Below are 23,075 nucleotides of genomic sequence, written 5' to 3'. Positions count from 1 at the left end.
CCTACTGTCTTTTAAGCAGATTTCCAAGCATGTTCCCAAAAGGCACAGCAGATTCCAATCACTATAGCTAGAGTGATTATGATGGTGGAGATAAAATATGGTGGATTATGGTGTCCATTTTCTTCATATTTCCTTCAATTTCCTTTTCCATGTTGCAAATTTTTGTTTACATATTCATATATTCACAGGTAATCTTGTTTGCATACTGTCACACTGCCAGCTAATTTATTTCCCCATAAGAAATGCCCACAAATATAAATTTTCATAAAGGAGAACATTTCAAAGGCATTTTATTTTACTAGAATAATTGTCTCATTTGAAATACAAATGATGTTTGCAGTGATTGCATCATAAATGTTAGTTGTCACCTGCATGTCTGTGTAAATATAGTTTAAACAGTATATTGAATTAAGGTTGTTTGGTTTCAGGGAGGTTCTGAAGAAGCTCTGAAAGCATAATTCAGAGGAACTACAATGGGCAATGCAGCTCTGACTTTATTGTTCCACAAACAGCAAAAAAGACAAATGTTTCAAAGAACTAAGTCTCACACAGAAAGTGTTACTGATTCTTGTATCTGCAATGTTACATTATCCTTTTTGGCAATTTACTAGAATGCCTTTCCAATTTAAATAAAACTGAAAGCAATATACTCATATAAAATGTGCAATCTTATTCAAACAAGTTTTTAATGTATAACCGCTCAAAGCAATAGTACAGCATGCCTTCCAAGAAAGAAAATTCATGTCCCTGGTGCTCCATTAGCAATACTGAAATACGCTGTACATGGTCACTGGGTTTTCTTTTAGCAAGGTCAACGTGTTCTAGGGGAAGTATTTAGAATATGGGGACTGTAGACATGCCGACCATCATGTGATTACCTATAACTAGCAGCAGCCAAACAGGGACAGCAGAGATGAACTTCATTTCCCAGGCGTTCCAGCTGAACACCTTTATCATTCTGACTGTTTAGGGAGCACACAGAGTAGACGAAACGCATCATCTTTAATACACTACATACATACAGATATGCATACATATGCTTGCATGCGCACACACACACATACACTCACCGAGCACCTTATTAGGAACATTTTTACTTTATTACACCTACTTATTCATGCGATTATCTAATCAGCCAATTGTGTGGCAGTAGTGCAATGTAGATACGGGTCACAGGCTTCAGTTAATGTTCATATGAAACCATCAGAATGGATATAAAATGTGATCTAAGTGCCTTTGACCATGGAATGATTGTTGGTGGCAGACAGGGTGGTTAGAGTATCTCAGAAACTGCTGATCTCCTGGGATTTTCACGCACACTAGAGTTTGCAAAGAATGGTGGAAAAAACAAAACACCCAGCATGAGCAGCAGTTCTGTGGGCAGAAACGCCTTGTTAATGAGAGAGGTTAGAGGAGAAGGCCCAGAATGGCTGAAGCTCACAGGAAGGTGACAATAATGTAAATAACAACACATTACAACAGTGGTATGCAGAAGAGCATTTCTGAACACACGTCAAATCTCTACGTGGACAGGATATAGCAGCATACGACTTTATTAGGTATTTATTAGACTTAAGTGCTCAGAGTGTACATACATAAAGTACATATACTCACTGAGCACTTTATTAGAAACAGTCTCAATAGTTAACTGAGAATGGTGCAAAAAACAAAAAACATCCAGTGAATGGCAGTTCTGCAGACGGAAACACCTTGTTGATGAGAGAGGTCAATGGAGAATGGCCAGAAAGGCTACAGTAACTCCGATAAGCACTTTGTACAATTGGGGTGACCAGAAAAGCATATCAGAATGCACAACCCATCAAACCTTGAGGCGGATGGGCTACAACAGCAGAAGACCATGTCGGGTTTCACTTCTGTCAGGCAAGAACAGAAAGCTGAGGCTGCAGTGGGCACAGGCACACCAAAACTGGACAAGTTGAAGACCAGAAAAACATAGCCTGGTCTGATCAATCTCGATTTCTGCTGAGGCATACAGATGGTAGGGTCAGAATTCAGTGCCAACAGCATGAATCCATGGACCCAACCTGCCTTGTGTCAACAGTCCAGGCTGGTGGTGATGGTGTAATGGATTGGGGATTTTTTTCCTGGCACACTTTGGGCCCGTGAATACAAATCAATCATTGCTTGAATGCCACAGCCTATTTAAGTATTGTCCCTGACCACGTGCATCCCTTCATGGCCACAATGTACCCATCTTCCAATGGCTACTTCCAGCATGATAATGCACCATATCACAAAGCAAAAGTAATCTCAAACTGGCTTCATCAACATGACAGTTGAGTTCAGTGTTCTTCAGTGACCATCCCAGTCTCCAGATCTGAATCTAATAGAACACCTTTGGGATGTGGTAGAACAGGAGATTTGCAGCATGCATGTGCTGCTGACAAATCTGCAGGAATTATGTGATGCAATCATGTAAACATGGAACAGAATCTCAAAGGAATGTTTTCAACATCTTGTGGAATCCATGCCGCAAAGAATTGAGGCTGTTTTGAGAGCAATGGGAGGCCCTACCCAGTATTTGTAGTGTTCCTAATAAAGTGCTCAGTGAGTGTACATACATACTCCAAATTCCTCAGAAGACCATCGAAACGTATGCAATGATAAAACATTGGATCGGTAATGTTGTTTTAAATAACCATGATCTTTAATGTTGTTTGAAATAGATATGTCCTGCATGCAAGACTACCTAGTACATGCAGGGCACTGTCAAGCAAACACTGCCAAAAAGTCCATTAGGTGAAATGATGGACAGGCACAGGAATATCTTAACATTAACTGTGAAGATGAAGGCTTTCCTTTCACTATGAACTTTTTAATGACATTTTAATGATATGTTATTAAATGTTTCAGTTTTCAACCCACCGTAGGTTATAATTCACGTCTCCCTTGAATTATACGTCTGTGAGTAGCTGTGACTTGATTAAAGCCAATTGCTGGTGATTAATATTTCCATGGGTTAAAAGCAGGTATGAAGAGCAGAAGGTAATTTTTGTAAGAATCAGGACTGATTGTTACAAAAACACAAAGCAACAGCCATCTTTGTTGCATAATAATAATCTTGGACTTGAGTTTTTACCATATAAAATTGTGCAACATAAACAACATTTCCATATGTATCCCACACTGTATGGTGAGTGTATGTGTATTTTTTGGCACCCTTGAAGAAGATGAGGGGAAAAAGGCTCCATAAAATAAAACAAACACAGATAATGAGTTCTTGTTTTCCCATTTTTGGAGCACACAATAAAGCTCATTACCCATGTTGCTTTATTTTTTTGTTAATCTTTATCAAGCGTGCCAATAATTCTGTACCTAATTACATAAAAAACATTTCCCAGTAGATATTACAAAGGGATGAAATATGTCTAAAAGAAAATACAAAAAGACGTACAAAGTATGTGAAGCAGGATGTGAATACAAAAAAAGCGTATCAGGCACATTTCTCACTGATAGCCAGACCTGACGTTTCCGCAGCTTAGATTTACCGGGATGTCCCTCTACGTGGTTTTATTGGTAGGTAAGAGAAAATCCATATCTTCAGTACTTGGGCAGCATTACAGAAGACATTGCTGTAGCCTGTAGCAAATGAAAAAAAAAGTGGCTAAGTTAAAAAAATGTAAGCAGTGATGTAGATTAAATATGTGACCCATTCTATCATAATCAGTCGTAAGTCGCTGAGGCCAATTTCACATAAATCGGTTTTTATTTAAAAATGAACATTTTTGTCTGTTTTAGGACTTCATCTTCATTTTGAAGAATATCTTGGCTTTCATAATCTACATGTCTCAATGCCAAATTCTGAGTAAAAATATAGTTTTTAAGCTTTTAAATTCAATTCAAATTCAGCATAGGAGGTTCAATGTGCACCAATGCACACACAATCCTATCACACTGACTTTTAAGTAGATTTTCATTGGGCTATATACAAAAAAAAAAAAACATGATTCCCTCACATACTGCACAAACCTACTTCCTAAATGCCACCTGGATATTTTTGTTTACAACATACACTTGAAGTACCAAAATTCTGTGTTGAATAGAAGTGCCAAGAAGACGTGCAAGTGCTGTCTGTCAGTTCCATCAACATAGTAGGCAAAAGACACATTCCTTGAAGGCTCGTCCATGCAGCTTTGAATAAAAATGACTGCCGGATAGATCCTGACAGGTTTTCAGGCCTAGTCACATGAATTGGTAAGGTAAATCTTGAGATGTGTTGTGGGAATGACCAGTGCATTAGCTGTGGCTGTACTGTGAATGTGGTGAGGGAATGAGCTGGGCATTAGCTGTGGCTGTACTGTGAATGTGGTGAGGGAATGAGCTGGGCATTAGCTGTGGCTGTACTGTGAATGTGTTGTGGGAATGACCAGGGCATTAGCTGTGGCTGTACTGTGAATGTGGTGAGGGAATGAGCTGGGCATTAGCTGTGGCTGTACTGTGAATGTGGTGAGGGAATGAGCTGGGCATTAGCTGTGCATATTATTAGCCAACTCCAACTGTAGAATTATTACTGTATATATTGCTTAACAGATTGAGATGTAACTAAGAGCAACAGCTGATTTCAGAGGCTTGCGGTCATAACAGTGGTGGCCACTAGTGGAGTGAGCTGACAACATCGCTAAGGTATAGCTAAGAGTGGTCCAGACCAACCTTACGAAAGTACGACATATAGAAGGCATACTTAGTAAAGAACGCTTCGGGAAACACACTGAAACGTTAAGGTACAACTTAAGGTACAACTTACGAACAATGCAGCGTTAATTAGGCTTCGGGAAACGCACCACTGGGCATTAGCTGACAGTCAGTTTGTCAAACAAATATGGACCAAGTAACTGTTATGTCACCCACTCACTATTCATGGGCTTGTGGAAAGTGTTTTGAAACCACGGAACTCAAGTTTACAGGCACTTTAATGTTGTGCAGTAGGGAAGCCAAGTACAGCTCCTCCACACAGTGTGTGAGAGAGAGGAAATGACAGTGACGGAATCTGTTACCAATTTGTCCACAACGTATTACTGCAGACTGCAACACAATAACTTAAGCAAGAAAATCGACACAGATTGCGCCTATGTTTTCTTGTGGGGAAAAAATGATTGACTTCGTATTTTGACCACAATTATACCATTGACTTTACATTAAAATTGGGTCTGAATGATATGCCATATTGGAGCCAATCACAGAGGCACTAGTGATTATCGTCTTTCAGCATGACCAAGAAAAGAGCTTCAAAATAGAAGCCAGTTTTGGCTGCTTGGGATGGATGCAGGACTCACTTTGAGGGCCTTTATTGTCTGACTCCAGTCCATCTGGCAGATCTGGGGTATGGCGGTGAGCAGGATGCTGCTGGCCTTGTTAGCATTCTCCTTCATGGTCTTCAGCACGTTGTCCACACAGACCTGTGACATGGAATAGGCCATAACCACAGTCCTGAGCCATCAACTTCCCAATCATCTTTACAGGAAATGCATTAGACCTCCTAGAGCAGGGCTGCATAACCATGTTCCTGGAACTCTACGGTCCTGTAGGTTTTCATCCCAATCCTAACAAAGCCACATCTCATTCAACAGCTAGAGAATTCTAGGTGCTAATTTATAGAATCAGGCATGCTAAATCAGGGCTGAAACAAAAAACCTACAGCCCTGTTCCTCAAATCATGTCCTTTGAGGGCCGAGAACAGCTGATTTTCCACCCTCCCTTTACCTGGGAGCCAGTTTTTAAGCCAGTCTGTTCACTCAGTAGTGCCAATTGTTCAGGTAATTACCGGGGAGGAAAGAAAACAAGGGCTGGATTTGGATTTGAAGATCCATGACCTACAGATTGGTAGATCTCCAGGAACAGGGGTGGGCAGGCCTGTCTTGAGATAAATATTTAACATACATACAAATAATTGAAGACAAACAGATTGCATTGATCTACCCAAAAATACCCATGTCTCAAGTCTTTAAAATGAAGATGTGCACCCTTGTGTCAATGTTGTATCAAAGGTACAATAGGTCAGATATTTGTGTAAAAACATTGTTACAAGACCATTGTAAATCCCTTCTTATCATTGAAAAGGGCTCACTGACATGTTGACTCATCCTCTGCCTGTGTTTATAGTCCTTAAATTCAGGTTTCAAAATATACAGTTGATGCACCGACACTCTGTACCAAAACATTAGAATAACATACAATAATTCAAGCTCACTGATTTAAAATTGGTTCTAATTGCCACAGCCAACGGCATTTCAATGTGAACACGTTCACGTTTCTTGACCCTTAGGAGTCATAAATTAGCTATTGTAACATAAAAATTAATTTTTTCATAAACCCAATTCTAGAATAAACAATCATTACAGGTAATTTGCAGAAAAAATTACAAATTTGGAAACAACTGGTAAGGCTTTTAGGTTGGCATGTGCACTTTCCACGAGATGTCTGTACACATACTTTGAGTCCAACTGACAAACCGCCCAATGCATAACCTGTCTTGTTGGCACAATGCACTTTTACAACAGGCTGGACATTTCCAGTTTTTCATGTTTTGTTTTACGCTTTCATTTTCCGTTTGAGCAGCACATTTACAGTTTCCCAGTAACAAGACCCAAGCATCTGACAAAGAAATCAGGTGGTAGATTCCGTGTCATAATAAGTCACACATTGTACAGGGAATCCCCAAAACAGAATTGCATAAAATGCCATGATTAAATGTGTTATCTGTCTACTATGGAAATGGGAAGGTGGTCATGTGTGCTTATTTTTTTTAATTCCTTTAGACAAACTGTTCTGTGGTTGACCCGAATGATGCATCATCACAATCACAATGCTGCTGCTGTTCATATGCTGTGCTACAGGCATTCCGCTTATCTCACAATCGCCTTTAGTGTAATACTGTTATGACCTTAATAGCTAAAATTACATCTAATCTTCAACTTTTCATTTATTGGTGCCTACTTGTTGCCATCATATCAGAAGGTGATTCCTGAAACTACAAGAGCAAACTACTGTCATTAACTCAATCAAATAATGTCAGGTTCCAGAAAAACAACAGCATTCGCCCAGCAGACATTTTGATGTGGTCCAAAACTGTAGCACTTCTACACCAATATTGTGTCATTTACTCCTCTAGCAAAGTGGCAAAAAGCTGATATTACTTTGAGATGTCCACGTCAAATGTAGCTATAATTTTATTGCCTTGTAAACCACACTGACCAGCTGGATAAAGCAATCACAGAGTGTAAAACACACTGTCTGCATTGTGGGGAAATGTGGGGGTTTACTGACACACCAGTCATGACCACATCTGTTGAATGCGTTAAGTTTGTGGATACAAGTTCATTTTGTGCCTTAGATTACTTAACACTCATTACTCAGTACAAGTACACAGGAAGCCATGCATTTGGGTTACCAACATTTTTAGGCTTCTCCACTGCACGATTTGTCTCTTGTTTTTTGTGTCAGAAAATTATCTTCAACAAATTCTGTTGAAAATATGCCTATAGAGTACAATTTGAGTGCGTGCGGTAAGGTTAGGCCTGATCAGGTCTAAGAGTAGCCAGACAGGCTCCAGCTGACTCAGATGAACTACGTGTTTCCCTGCAATGACAGCGGAATGGTGTGTGTGCGTGTGCGCGTGTGTGTGTGTGTGTGTGTGGGAGGCAAGGGAATTAGGTACGTGCAGTGAGAAATTATGGCAAAGAATGAGTTGGAGGAAGTTGAAGGGTGATTTGAGGACGCCAATAAAGTCCATAACTCCCTCACACATACAAAACGCTTATCAGCTAGCATAAGACCATTCATATGAAGCCACCATGCTTGTGTTGCCCATTTATCGCTTTGGCTACATGGCAGCTACTTCAGTGTGTATAGTTATTATATGTAGACAGTACGTTGTAACCAACCAACAGTAAAGGGTAGGAAGTCCTAGTAAAAATAACTAAATTCCCATTACTGCTCTTTGTTAAATATAATCACCTGCCAAAATCACATTCCAAAAATGAAAAGAAAAAGAAAAACAAGCTCATATCTCAGTATGGTTACATTGTAATATACAGTGAGTGTGACAAAATGTTTGTGTCTCATTTTTCCCCTTTGTAGAGCAGCCTATTGCAGAGCTGACTGCTTTAGTTTCCACAAACGTCGTTGGAAATATTTGGTTTTCATCGGTCTATTGTTCCCGAAAAGTCAGGTGCAGGACAGGTGTCTATGGCATGGACATAATCGCATTCTGCACACCACGCCACAGGCTAATCCCCAACACTAGACCAGCTTTCATCCACAATCTCAAGAAATGGGAATTTCCCTTGGCAGCAGGAAGAGCTCTGTATTCTATCCTCGTCTTACTTTGGACTTTGGCCTGTGCCATTCCTCAGTCAGGGAGTGTGGACGTGAGGTCACCTCTTAAAGCGCTGAGTCAGACGAGCAGGCAGCAAAAACAGCCCATTACGTCAGTGTTTGGGCCGGCTCCCAGAGCACCTCACCCTGCCGTAACGGCAGCGAATGAAAGGAGGACCCCCTCCGCCTTTCCTCCGCTCTGCCCAGCCCCCCTTCCTTTCTCAATCCTTTCGCCCTTGCTACGGGCTTCATTCACATGCTGCTGTTAACGGGTCGAAGGTCATTTTGATGAAAGCGTGCCATCTTGTCACTTACCACACACACAGGCAATTACACAATGAGTTTTTCTAGTTCACCAATTTCACAGTAGTCCCTCGAGTTGTAGAATGACTCATTACACATTTGACGATTGTGCACATTTGATAATGGAAAACTGGAGGGTGGAGATGATTCTTGGATGTGATATTTAGCACTACAATACTAAGGCAGGGTAATTGGCACATTCTTTCACAGGATGAAGGACAGCAAGACATATTGTAACTGTAACTGTAGACAGTCAGATTCTGAAACCTACTATACACCCACATTTACACTGAATTCTGAATTTAGAAAACCAACACACCTCAGTTCGCAATAGGGTTCATTGCCTGATGCCAACTGTACCCCACTCCCACTCCCACTCACCGCCTCCTCGTGCTCCTTCCAGCAGTCGTAGTCGGTGGCCATGGCGATGCTGGCGTAGCAGATGCCGGCCTCCTTAGCCAGCACCACCTCTGGCACGGTGGTCATATTGATGACATCAGCGCCCCACTGGCGGTACATTAGGCTCTCGGCCCTGGAGGAGAAGCGGGGGCCTTCGATGGTCACCATGGTGCCGCGGGTGTGGCACTTCACCCCCAGGCTCCTCGCCACCTCCAGAAGAACCTGTCCCACAGCAGGGAGGGGGTGGCCAGGCTCAGTAAGACTGGAAACATGGAGCTGCTGCCTTTTTAACGTTAATGCAAGTAAAATATATATTGTACAGATTGACAGCATAGGTCTTATTATTAATACCATTTAGTGTGAGTGCAAGTTTGGAATGCCAGTGTGTGAGGGGGGAAAATTCCCTGATGAGTGTATAACACCAGTGTGTGAGGGTAAGAGGTCCCTGGTGAGTGTGTAACACCAGTGTGTGAGGGGGAAGTTCCCTGATGAGTGTATAACACCGGTGTGTGAGGAAGAAAGTTCCCTGATGAATGTATAACACCGGTGTGTGAGGGGGAAAGTTCCCTGATGAGTGTATAACACCGGTGTGTGAGGGGGAAAGTTCCCTGATGAGTGGGTAACACCAATGTGTGAGGGGGAAAGTTCCCTGGTGAGTGTATAACACCAGTGTGTGAGGGTAAGAGGTCCCTGGTGAGTGTGTAACACCAGTGTGTGAGGGGGAAGTTCCCTGATGAGTGTATAACACCGGTGTGTGAGGGGGAAAGTTCCCTGATGAGTGGGTAACACCAATGTGTGAGGGGGAAAGTTCCCTGATGAGTGTATAACACCAGTGTGTGAGGGTAAGAGGTCCCTGGTGAGAGTGTAACACCAGTGTGAGAGGGGGAAAGTTCCCTGGTGAGTGTGTAACACCAGCGTGTGAGGGTAAGAGGTCCCTGGTGAGTGTGTAACACCAGTGTGTAAGGGAAAGTTCCCTGATGAGTGTATAACACCAGTGTGTGAGGGGGAAAGTTCCCTGATGAGTGTATAACACCAGTGTGTGAGGGGGAAAGGTCCCTGGTGAGTGTGTAACACCAGTGCGTGAGGGTAGGAGGTCCCTGCACCACCCACCTCTCTGGTCCTGCTGCAGAAGGGCTCGGCCATGGGAATGTGACACACCCCCGGGGGGCTGTTGGGACGGGCATCGCAAAACGTCTGCGCCCTCTTTGTGGTTCTGCAGGGGGTGGAGGTGATGGCAGTTTCAGTTGCCATGGTACTCCCACTTTAATACAGCCAGCTTGTCATACATGTGGAATGAGTTGCATTTCAGGCTTGATTTGAACAAGTTACTTTGTCAGTAACTTCAGGCTTAAATTAGTATTATCCTTCTCGCTGTATTGAATGTTAGGAGTCCTGTATTGAAAGTCGCAGTCTTATTTTATATGTCTTAGATTCATTTAAGTACCATTACCAAGCCCACAGCCCACAGCACTGGAGACACTGCACAGGCTCTTAAACTGTATCTGTACTTTGAAGAGAAAGATCAAAGGTATCATTTGTTTAAATAGGTAAAGAGGTGTATCTCTGGTTATATTCAAATTTAGGTAAAACTGAAACCAGACTGGCCAGGACATATACACAGTACATACACTCATTTTGTCATTCCCAATTTCACTAAGAATCAAGAATTGAATATGGTTTTCTGAAGAGGTTTGTTTCTTTGTCCGCTAAAGAATATGCTAGCTAATACAGTCTTTTAGCTATGAAAATTGTTCATAAAATTAATTCCAAAACCAGGGACCATTTGAAATGTAATATGAGTGAGAGCTACAAAGACAAAGGATGGAAAAAGCTAAAACAATCATAGTATTGCAGCAATTCCTTCCTATAGTCACCTCCACATAAGCAGCCCACTGACATCATCCCTGCAGTATTTGTTTTGTTTTCCTGCCTGGTGAAACTAAAACTCAGCTGTTAGAATGCCCTGACTGCCCCTCAGCCACTGGTGCATTTTACACACTGAGTCACGTTGCTACGCCGATGGCCGAGATAGCACAACAACACAGGACCACAATTATATACTGGAAGTCTCTCTCCACTGACATAAAAACTGACTGTACTTGTTTTATTATGACAGAAACTCGTAACATTATAAATGCTGACAGTGCTACTGGAAGTGTACTTCCCATTTGCAACCATTTGCATTTGCAACCATTTGCATTAATGTTGACTGCTCTGTCATGCTTTTTTTGTATGTAACCCAGGGGGCTAGATAGAAATATGTGTATAGCCTGTTTTGGTGTAAATACAGTACATCAATGCTCATTTTCTGAATTTCATTGTAAATACTGTGGCCTACCCCACAGAAATAAACTACAAATGTAAAGCACAGCCAAGACCTAAACAGAGCTCCCCACACTCCTGGGACATTGGCACATGCTTCTGTATTTACACTATTTGCCTCATTGTGGGATAAAATCCACTCCATCACAGACAAAATGGAAATAGTGCCACAACGTTTGCATTTATTCCATTGAATGATGTTGTTTCTTCCCCCCCCTCCCCTTTACAAACACAACCAGTCAGACTGCTGGTGAGGCGTGCCTGTGTGAATCAATAAGCAAATCTCCAGCTATAAGCTATTATAGAAGGAGCGTTTGGGTGGAAGTAATCCATCAAACTGGTTGAGTGTGATGCACCATACTTCAGCACCTGTATAAGAATGATGTTCAACTGGCTGGCCGTGGGCATTCTGCCACGTACAATCTGTGCCAGAAAACTAAATTTCCCATTTCCATTTGGGCATGGCAACAGCATGACCAGTACCATGTCAGGCCTAAAAAAAACAGTAAAATGTTGCAAATCAAGATAAGGGTGTGGGACTATTTTATTTTATTTATTTTATTTTCTAAGTATTATCAAAACCTAGATCTGTGAAAGGATTTTTCCAGTCCCAGTGCAATAAACTACCTGACAGCCAATTCCAATGAGTAAAAAAATGACTGTACATATCCAGAACAATAAAGATTAATACTCAAGATGCGAATAATGATCATATTCATTCAACCGCTTCCTTTAAAGATTCATTTCTTGAATGATAATAATTTAAAAACTCTCCATACTTCTAAGCTACACTTATGAACAACATTCGACTCACTAGCTGGAAGCACAGTAGATTGATATGCTAAGCAAAATCAAAAGGAAAAAAAGGGAAAAAAAGAAGAAAAAAAACGGAACAAATACATTTTGCACTTCTTTTATTTTGAGACATTCCCGGACAAAGAGGAACAAAATCTCAAGACAATTAGGACATAGTTCTTCATAATGATTGGTGCTACATTTATAAATGTATTAAGGACTAAGTTACTCCATAATAAATGTGTCCCTCAGAATTACTTTTACACTACATTATTTTCTATATCCCGGGTGCAGACCATTATTCAGCCGACATAACTTGTGCTTCACTGTACATAACATTTTTAGAAAATATAATTCATTTTACAGCCGAATACTTTCTAGGACCAGGACATACAACAACTTCCCTCAAGTGTACAACAGTCTCAGTATCCTGACAGACATCTCTGAAAACAGGCTCATCTCCTGAACCTCCAGGACGCACTTCCCATCAATACGTTTACAGGAAATTACCAAGAACAACGCTGCTTTCATGTGAAGCCACACTGCCCCTAATAAACCCACATAAAAAGTAGTTTCAGCTAGAGGTTAAGCAAACACAAGAAAAGGACAGACAACAAAAATGCAGATGCTGTTCTTATGCCTTCTGCCGCTTCAAATGAACTCGAGCTCGGGAGAAACCGTGGCCTCAAGGCTTTGCCATGCCGCACGATCTGTGGCCGTGGACTGGATACCCTTTCAGACATGAAAGCCAGGCACAGCCATGCTGAGCGCAGGGGTGTGGTTTTCAACTCATCATACATAGATCGGAGCAGTTCAGTGTCAAATTACAGACAATGTTACCTTTCCAAAACAGTGTTTGTCTGACTCTTTGTTGACAAACTTGGCCTTATCACATATTTAACAGAGAACTCCTTTTAAGCAAATAATACCAATTTGATAGACAGTCCTTCAGGCATGAAACTATAGCTACCCTAGCGAAGGACATGAGGCAGGTAAGCTTCCCCCTTAAAATCAGCTGTTCCAATATGCAGCTGAGACAACGCTATAACTAGGGCATTTTTACAGCCTGTAATCTCTTTATGCCCCCCACAGTCAAAAAAGCAAATACAAATATATAAAGAAATGAGGCACAAATGTAATCACACCATCAGCTAACCCGTCGGAAATATGCAGTCACATGCTGTGGGACAAGACTGAACAAGCCCTGACATGCCACTCTCCACTGCACTCTGCCTGTACAAAAGCCTGGCCCTGGCTGAAACCACAGCTTACGTCCGCCCTGAACCCAACTGCCTGGTTATAGAGGCAAGCCTGCAAAGACATTGATGAAAAGTTTCAATGTTTCTATGTAAGCCTTTGTAGACTGCAAGTGCCTTTTTGACAGCCGTTTTAGCATACGGCTGAACAAATGTTTCCTGCAGGTACGTGGTAACCAGTTTTGTGACTCACATAAAGTACAAACACATTTTGTCTGTGGAATCCGGCCATTTGCATTTACTATTGTGTTTTTCAGCTCTGTTATGTCAGGATCCTTAGGTTCTTACATCCTATGTGATTGGTTGGTTTTGTTTTAATTTCAAATTCTATTTGTAATCTTAACAAGTACTATTGCTCACAGACCCTTAAAAGTAGGACAATAAACCGCCATGTCAATTCTAGCATAAGTATGTAGTACACACAGAAGCAGCAGGAGAAGGGAGATCCTGAAACAGACCCGGTCTAATTGCTTATAATAGTCCTGAGGGGTAAAGTAATGCTAATTTGTACATTTATGCAAAGGCATGACTTGTGGTGGTACGTGCAGCTGGCCGCCAGCCTTTTTTTTGCATATGACAGAAGTGTTTATACAAAGGATCCCGAATATGATCCAGAATAGAGCACCTAGACTATGGATATGTCCACTGTGCCAAGCTCAGGACATCACAGAACTGACCACAATTCAGGGCTTGTTACACCAACGCATTGCCATGGGTACTCAAATCTTGCCCTGGAATTAAAATCCAGCCCGGCTTTTCTTTTTTCCCCCAGATAACTAACTGAAAAAATGCTGCTACTGATTGGCCAGACTGTGGTCACATGCGACTCCCAGGTAAAGGCAGTGGTTTCAAGTGGTTTCAGTAACCAAGCCATTGAGAAGAGGCATGGTATGGTTGGAGGAAGGTCTCCGTTCTCTAAAATATTCTGTTACTGCCAACTGCTGCTTAATTCAGGCTGTTTCCATGGAGGTGAACCAAATACGTATTTCCTTCCTGTCCCCGAGAATTATATATATTTCAGCATAACAAAAAGCTTTCAACAAACAGATGCATATCATCACCGAAATACAGACGGGAAAAAACAGGAAAAAATCATTTAAAAAAAAAAAAAAACAATAACCTTGTAAAGCATATTCTACATATTCAACTACACTGAATGAGATGACCGACTAACTGAAAACCAAGTCTGCTGTACTGGAAAAATAGAGAACAAATGACTGGCAGTTCGAGTTTATGGGCTTGTTTGTTCTGAGTGAGAAATTTTTTTTTTTTAAATCAATCAATATAAACTTTAGTGAGACTGTAAAACCTGTGTCTTTTTAATTATGCTTAACAGCCAAATGTGGTACTAGATCACAACAATTAAGGTAGATAGATGTAGATACACAGACGCATATATCAGCTGATAAGAGGTAATACGACTGGCAGAGCCAGAAATGTCCTTTCAGCTGCATTCCATTGTAATGACACGTAATTCCCTCAGATAAGGTTGCGTAGGTAAGAGCATGGTTTGAGGCCTCAGGATGGTTTTAGCTTCCGTTTCTGTTCAGTCACGACACAGTAAATCGAAACTGAAGGAAGACAAGTTAAAACAACCAGCACACAAACTGACTGTAAGAATGGGGCCAGTGGAGAGGACAAGCAACTTCCAGTCATTTCAGTCCATATCCTGAGTTTTTACACAAACTGAAATTCTATGTACACAGTGGAAGGCCAGGGGTTGGGGGGGGGGGCAAGTTCAATTGCATCACTGTTCACTAAAAGAGCAAACAAATAATAACTATACGATTGTAATTTTCTCAAAGGTATTAACTGTCACATAAGTTCTTCTAACTGTTCCACATTTGCACTTCATCCAAGTGACAAGTGCAAGATAGAGACATATGCTGTCAAGCTATCTGGAAAACACCTGAATCCGCAATACCAAAACACCTGAATCCGCAATACCCGACTACAAGTTACTGGACAGAGGAAGTCATCAGTCCTCGCTCAAATAAAATAGATTAGATCTACACCATCTTACACCACGCACAGAGACAAGTACCCTCATACATGCAATACAGAAAGCAAATAACCTCCTTACACAGAACACAGAGCTCGGAACACTTGCACAGAAAACACAGAGAGTAATCATGTGGATCAGAGTACACCGTACCAAATGGATGTTGGAACAAAAGCCTTCTCACTGAAAGGCTGCATCGTCCATTCTAAAAATGACCTACAAAAATGCATGCAATTGATGCAGTTGTTTGTTGGATTACACCAAACACAGTACAATTGATTTATCTTAGTTTAATTGAAATGGCTTCATCAAAAGGGAATTGCCTACTTGTCCAGTCAAAAAGAGAGGCTACATAGACACCTAGTGGATTTAAACTGAATTACAGTCTATAATATCTACACTTGGTCAAGAACAGAACAAACAGCACACATATTCAGGCTCATTGTGAGTTATACAGCCAAGCCCATCTTTGTGAAAGACTGCCTTGGCTGTAAAACTATAGTACTGCTCTGTGCTGCATAAACACTGATAATTAGCACCAGCAGGCTTCTATAAAACATGGCAGGAAGCCATTCCATGCCTTATAACTTGCAAGTTGTGCCACCTTATATCCCTTAAAGAAATATTTTTCCTGGAATAGTAACAGAGGATTTAAGGATTTAAGGAAATAGGGACACAGGAGGCAAAATCAAACTAATATGATTTAATTGTGGTGCAGGCAAATCCCTCAAATTCCCAGTTAAATCAATCTGTGTTTTCCCTGCCACCTACATAGAGTGTGGGGATGCTGACCTCCCTTTACGGCAGTTTCTAAAACACAGATTAAGCCTAGTCCTAGTCTAAACTCAGTTTTGACTGGGGATTCCCCATACAAAACTCAGTTTATCCCAGAACTATGCTTAATCCAACTCTGCTGAATGCAACTCCATATATGTATGCAACTTATTTGGAGGAAAAAAAAAACTAAGAGAGAAGATCTCACGATTTAGCACTATGAAAATAAAATGCCATCCCTTGGCAAACCATAATGCTTATGCTTGACAAAAAGGGGAGAGAAACTGCAAACAATCACATTTCTGGTTGTATGTACCAAAACTGAGACCACACAGTACTGACTAAAAATGAGTCAGGAGTTTCACAGGACAAGTTATCTAGAAAATGCCATGGAGGAATCAACAGAGACCAGAGCCTTCCAAAAATTGCAATTAAGAAAATACACACAACATAGCCAAAAAAGGGACCAAAGTTTTGTTTGCAATTTAAAATAGTCAATGTCTGATCTACATAAGAATGTCTCATGATTAATTGTTCAAGCACTTTCAACACATTTCTTTATTGCTTGAAGAACTGGTTTGAATCTGGCAGTGTACGAACGTGCATTAAACCTGTCACAGGCACCACTCTCAACAGCAGACATAATGAAAAAGATAAGTGAATACATAAAGATGGCGCCCTCCCTCCATCCCCACCTGTCGATGAACTGGTCGATGATGACAATGTCCCCTGGTTGGATCTCCTCCCTGAGCGAGCCGCAGGCTGTGGTGACCAGGAGGTGGGTGCAGCCCTCGTCCTTCAGAGCCCAGATGTTGGCCTGGTAGTTGACATTGGTTGGCATGATTGTATGCTGTCTGCCATGCCTATTGGAGGTTTTTTTTTTTTTAATGAAATAAATACATAAATAAATTAAATGGAAACTAATCTAAACACAAAATGTTGGCAATGACAATATTAGACTGGTGCTGTCAAGTGCTTTAATATGATAAACCAATTGGAATTGAACATCACTTGCAACACAAAAAGCCACAAGAGGACAAAAGACAGCACAGCAGCTCAGTGGGCCTTTAGACATCCGTGCACACGCAGGAATCAACTTACCTTGCGAGGAGGACACATTCAATATTCTTAATCTTCCCCACGATGAGTGCGTCAGAGGGCTGGAAGTGGAAAGAGAAGTTCCAGAATCTCAGACCTATTTATACTGAGCTTTCAAACCTGAATCCAGTGTCAGTCCCTTTCAAATGTCACTTTCCAAAACCACAATTAAACTACCAACTGAGATGAAACCGATTTAAGAAAAAGAAACCTTGGACATAAAGCTTACAGATCTACTGTCTTTACAGTCATGTCACCCTCACATTTCAAAAATTCTGTCCTAAATAGATAGACTTCAGCACTGAGTGAAGGTAAAACAGTGAGATTGAAGGATGTGATTATTCATGCTCTTGCCTCGTTCAGCTAGAGAAGAGCACAATTCAGGCTTCTAGCATGTCGATCAAATGTTATCTTGCATGATAACAAAACGTTTTGCCCACTTACTGAAAATAAAATCATTCCGCATTGGTGGAAATAATATATTATTTTTGTAAGAATACAAGGGCAAACAAACTAAGTCATTCATATTTTTAAAAACAACCAATGCAAAATAATGCTTAAAAATGTATACTGGTGGTGACACAGAAGATACTGGATCTTCAACAGAAGAAAATCACATGTTGGCTGGGCATATTTAGACTCATTCTTTCATGATTTCATGGAGATATATAGACAGTTAATTTGTGGAAATGGATATCACCCTGAGATAACTCCATGTCAAAATGATTAAAATGTCTACTCTGGCCACTAGAGTTCACAATTCTAGTTGAGTGATCCAACAGAAAACCACACTGCTGCAAACTACTGTAGCTTTTTCATATCATTGTTTTGAGCGTGGAACAGAAGCTCAATGTGCAAGATTATATTTCCTATGGCTTATACTTGTGAAATGCCCCCCTTGCCAAGGAGTGTATTGCATTAGGATATGGTCCAAAATCAGAATTAAGAAAACAATTATTTAAACTTTGAAGGAATTCTATGGAGATGGTGACCTGATGCACATATCAACATTAGATTGCTATGCATTATTTGTGAATCATGAGTGGACAAGTAAGCCAACATATGGCTTTTTATTCTTAAAGATTTTTGATGATTTTCATATGTACTACATCCATATTTAGGACATTTTATTTTCATTGCATTTGGTATAGTTACTAGAAATCAACACAGATTTGTATTTCATTAATATCCTTATAGACAATCACATAAAATAGCTGACCCCCAAAAAAGACTGCCATCTTTGGACCCCTGTAACTGTTAAACTATACACAATACCATGTCAGAAATTCAGTTTTATTCATTTTAACATAGAGAGACTGCCTGAAGTATGAGGATTACGAAACATAAGCCTGTAAAAGGCTTAAATCCTGGTTGAATTTTGATGGAGACACTCTACTATGAAACGCTCAGTAGGCTGCCTGTCCACTTCTCCACTGCCAATCAGACATAACAAACCTTTCCAAATGGAGTGTCCACATACTTCTCAGTCCTTCCTTCCAAGATATCTGGATCATTGAGACCAGACCCTCCAATAACTCCAATCTGAAAAAAAGACATTGGGGTGCATGGGAAGAGGATAACAGTGATTATCACTTGATAATTTTAGGGTTGTCAAGGCAGAACGTACCTTTTTTTTTTTATCTGGAATTTTATATTTTGTCTCAAATCACACTAAAAGTTAAGTGTTGAGTTCAGCACAGTGACACAATACCAGGCTCCCTAACTACAGTGGTGTGAAAAAGTGTTTGCCCCCTTCCTGATTTATTTATTTATTTATTTATTTATTTTCAAACCTACATGAAAAAAGTGTGAAAAAGTGATCCCCCCCCCCCCGTTAAAACATAACTTAACTGTGGTTTATCAAACCTGAGTTCAATTTCTCTAGCCACACCCAGGCCTGATTACTGCCACACCTGTTCTCAATCAAGAAATCACTTAAATAGGACCTGCCTGACAAAGTGAAGTAGACCAAATGATCCTCAAAAGCTAGACGTCATGCAGAGATCTAAAGAAATTAATTGAGATCTATCAGTCTGGAAAAGGTTATAAAGCCATTTCTAAAGCTTTGGGACTCCAGCGAACCACAGTGAGAGCCATTATCCACAAATGGCGAAAACATGGAACAGTGGTGAACCTTCCCAGGAGTGGCCAGCCGACCAAAACTACCCCAAGAGCGCAGCGACGACTCATCCAAGAGGTCACAAAAGACCCCACAACAACATCCAAAGAACTGCAGGCCTCACTTGCCTCAGTTAAGGTCAGTGTTCATGACTCCACCATAAGAGAGACTGCGCAAAAATGGCCTGCATGGCAGAGTTCCAAGACGAAAACCACTGCTGAGCAAAAAGAACATTAAGGCTCATCTCAATTTTGCCAGAAAACATCTTGATGTTCCCCAAGACTTTTGGGAAAATACTCTGGTCTGATGAGACAAAAGTTGAACTTTTTGGAAGGTGTGTGTCCCATTACATCTGGCGTAAAAGTAACACTGCATTTCAGAAAAAGAACATCATACCAACAGTAAAATATGGTGGTAGTGTGATGGTCTGGGGCTGTTTTGCTGCTTCAGGACCTGGAAGACTTGCTGTGATAAATGGAACCATGAATTCTGCTGTCTACCAAAAAATCCTGAAGGAGAATGTCCGGCCATCTGTTCGTGACCTCAAGCTGAAACGAACTTGGGTTCTGCAGCAGGACAATGATCCAAAACACACCAGCAAGTCCACCTCTGAATGGCTGACGAAAAACAAAATGAAGACTTTGGAGTGGCCTAGTCAAAGTCCTGACCTGAATCCTATTGAGATGCTGTGGCATGACCTTAAAGGCAGTTCATGCTCAAATGTGGCTGAATTACAACAATTCTGCAAAGGTGAGTGGGCCAAAATTCCTCCACAGTGCTGTAAGGGACTCATTGCAAGTTATCGCAAACGCTTGATTGCAGTTGTTGCTGCTAAGGGTGGCCCAACCAGTTATTAGGTTTAGGGGGCAATCACTTTTTCACACAGACCCATGTAGCTTTGTATTTTTCTCCCTTAATAATAAAAACCTTCATTTAAAAACTGCATTTTGTGTTTACTTGTGTTGTCTTTGACTAATATTTAAATTTGTTTGATGCGAAACATTTAAGTGTGACAAACATGCAAAAAAATAAGTCAGGAAGGGGGCAAAGACTTTCACACCACTGTAACTTTACCAAAACAGATGGCCTGTGTTGGAAACTGTAAAACAGCTACTCGGTTCAATTTACATAATGCGATTGGGAGGCAATGTAGTGGCCCTACTGTACGTCACTCATAAGTGAACTAGGCAACCTTGTGACGTATACACTAGTTCCGGATTTATCCTGCAGGGCATTAGCAAAGATTTCTCTTGGCATAAGCTAATTTACCCCTTTGAGTAGGTTTTGGAATTTTTTTTTTATTTTTCTCTCCCCTCAAATTCTAAGGGGTCGTCTAGGACTTTCTCTTCTACAGCTTTCAATTGCCGGTAGTGACTCTCATCAGCATTAGAACGTTCTGTTAAGAACTGTTTCACAGTTAGTGAAGTCTCAGTCAGTGACTGGCCTGGGTGTAAGATGCAGTCTGCAACAATTTAACTATATAGCAAGTTAGCTTGTTAGCCAACATTCTTGTTGCAGGCGCAATCGGTACAATCGAATGAGTGTTCTAATGAAGTAGTGTATGGTTAGGTTCCCCCGGCTACATTACGAACGTGGACCAGATAAATTCACAAAAATAACAAAATGTTTGCTTGACTTTGCACCACTCAAAAGCTACATTGTTTCCTTAGTGAGATGATAGCGAACGTTACATTCAGCGAATTGCATTCGAGTTACGATCACCAGGGCACGTGTTATATCTTGCATCTTGAATCAACAAAGAATTATGTGGCTCGGCAGCTACAAAGCGAAAGGCCCCCGTTACAGTGGCTCGATCCGTTTATTCACCAAGAGACTAGCTCAGCGGAAACTCGGGCGACTGCAGTTTTGAGCGCTTATTCGGATTTCTTTTGCTGCGTTAGCTGCACCAAACATGCACCAAGTAGGCTACAAGAATGCGGTTAACCATTGTGATAAATCTCGTACTAGCTACGCCTGAGTTTGCACACTTGTTTCGCTCCATAGGCTACGTATAGCTAATGAGTTTTACTGCATGGTTTTCAAAGTGTTATTACCTTCACCTGCATGTCAGCCATTTCTTCAGAGCTGCCGAAACGGAACGTTTTTTCCCCCCCAAGCTAGATGGCTACTTCCTTCCTGCTATACGGAAGGGGCACACCGGGATAGGCAGAAGGAAAACGCTGTCTTCAATGGTACAGTGAGTTCAGGCAGCGTTCAATTTCAAGTATCGACAACAGTGTCTATGGCAACAAAGGGCATTCGCTTGCAGTCTCCTTTTTATAGCTTATTTTTGTTTTACTCCAATACAGCATGCGTTATCTGCCGATCTAAAGTACTTCTCTAAAATGTGACATCATCGTTCCACTTTAAATGCGTGCTTCACATAGATACAAGTTTGATTGCACTGCAATGTAGCCTAATTAAAATGTGTTGAGCTTAAAGTGATTCGCATTTATTTGGAAAACGAGTGTTCAGTTATTCATGCTTTGCGTAGGTTAAGCAATGCAAATGTATACTCGTCGTGTCATGCCTTACCCGTTTTAAATTGCATATGCATTTGTGACACAATGTGACCATACATTGAATGTGGAATATTCATTCTAGACTGTGGCAGTAGGCCTAATTAATTTACTGTTTAAACTGTTTAGTGTGCACACCGCTGATTAAGAAACAAGCAACAAAAATGATTAACTTCCTTGGAGATCAATCATTTCAATTGTTTCAAATTGGTCTCCATACTCATTTTGAAACCAGTATTTTTCAGCAAACATCATTCACTTTATTATTCCTTGGATTGTGATCAAAGTTCTCCAAACTTCACCATCTCAGAGCCAGATGGTACCTATCGTGCACAGGTGTCAAACTCCAGTCCTGGAGGGCCGCAGTGTCTGCTGAGTTTCAGGTTGTTCTCAGAACCTGCGGTTCATTTAAGTCATTGATTGGCTAAAGAATTGACACACCTTGTTCTCGAGGCCTTAATTGACAGCTGATTGAAAGGAAACCACAAAAACCAGCAGCCACTGCGGCCCCTTGGGAATTCAGTTTGACACCCCTGCTATAGTGGTATCACCCCATGCTGGTGCCAGGCCTTCTGCAAGTTCCTGCAGGACTACTCCCTCCCCACATTGATCCTCAATTTAAGCACCCTCTGCTAGTGAGCTGGACTGGAGAAAAATGAAAATAAATGAACAAAAACTCCTCCAAGCATGCAGTCTGCTCCTAATGGTATGAGACCTTTCTGATTGACTTGACCATGCTCAGAGATATTCAGTGACATTTGTGAATATAAACAAATCAACATCCTTCGTTTGGCTTCATGCTTTTGTGTTGGCCACTGCTGTGCATAGTCTGCTTCCTTCTATTGAAAACGGTGATAATTTGCTTGACGACAGAAAAATATTGGCTAGTAATGTTCTCCTTTCAGTCTTTTACATTCTGCCACAGACCTACAGAACACACACCTTGTTGAAGCTACAAGGTACAGGAATAACCGGTGCAAATTTAAGTTCAAAGTTATCCTGCAAGCTATTAAATTAATCCAATATATAGCCAATACATGGACAGAGAAAAATAAATGGCTTGATTACAAATTATGCTGGCATTGTTTCATCTTGCCATTTTATGCTCACTCAATAGATCTGTTTGGCAAGAATGTATGCTCATATTCAATTGT

At 41.0% G+C, this 23,075-nt stretch overlaps 1 protein-coding gene across 1 annotated transcript; it reads right to left on the bottom strand.

Annotated features, from left to right (window-relative positions):
- Positions 1-983: 983 nt before the first annotated feature.
- Positions 984-21,752, bottom strand: mtap (methylthioadenosine phosphorylase). The gene is made up of 8 exons (XM_061244986.1): positions 21,457-21,752; positions 18,739-18,825; positions 17,287-17,345; positions 16,881-17,048; positions 10,147-10,249; positions 9,019-9,258; positions 5,295-5,417; positions 984-3,600 (listed from the first exon to the last, which is right to left on the bottom strand). The coding sequence occupies exons 1-8, from the start codon at positions 21,475-21,477 to the stop codon at positions 3,562-3,564; spliced, it is 840 nt and encodes a 279-aa protein (XP_061100970.1). The 5' UTR covers positions 21,478-21,752; the 3' UTR covers positions 984-3,561.
- Between the last annotated feature and the right edge of the window lie 1,323 nt (positions 21,753-23,075).

This window comes from Conger conger, chromosome 6, assembly GCF_963514075.1.
Source record: "Conger conger chromosome 6, fConCon1.1, whole genome shotgun sequence".
In the NCBI taxonomy this organism is placed as follows: Eukaryota; Metazoa; Chordata; class Actinopteri; order Anguilliformes; family Congridae; genus Conger; species Conger conger.
Note: the sequence above shows the minus strand (reverse complement) of the source record. Positions and strands in the feature narration are given on the sequence as shown.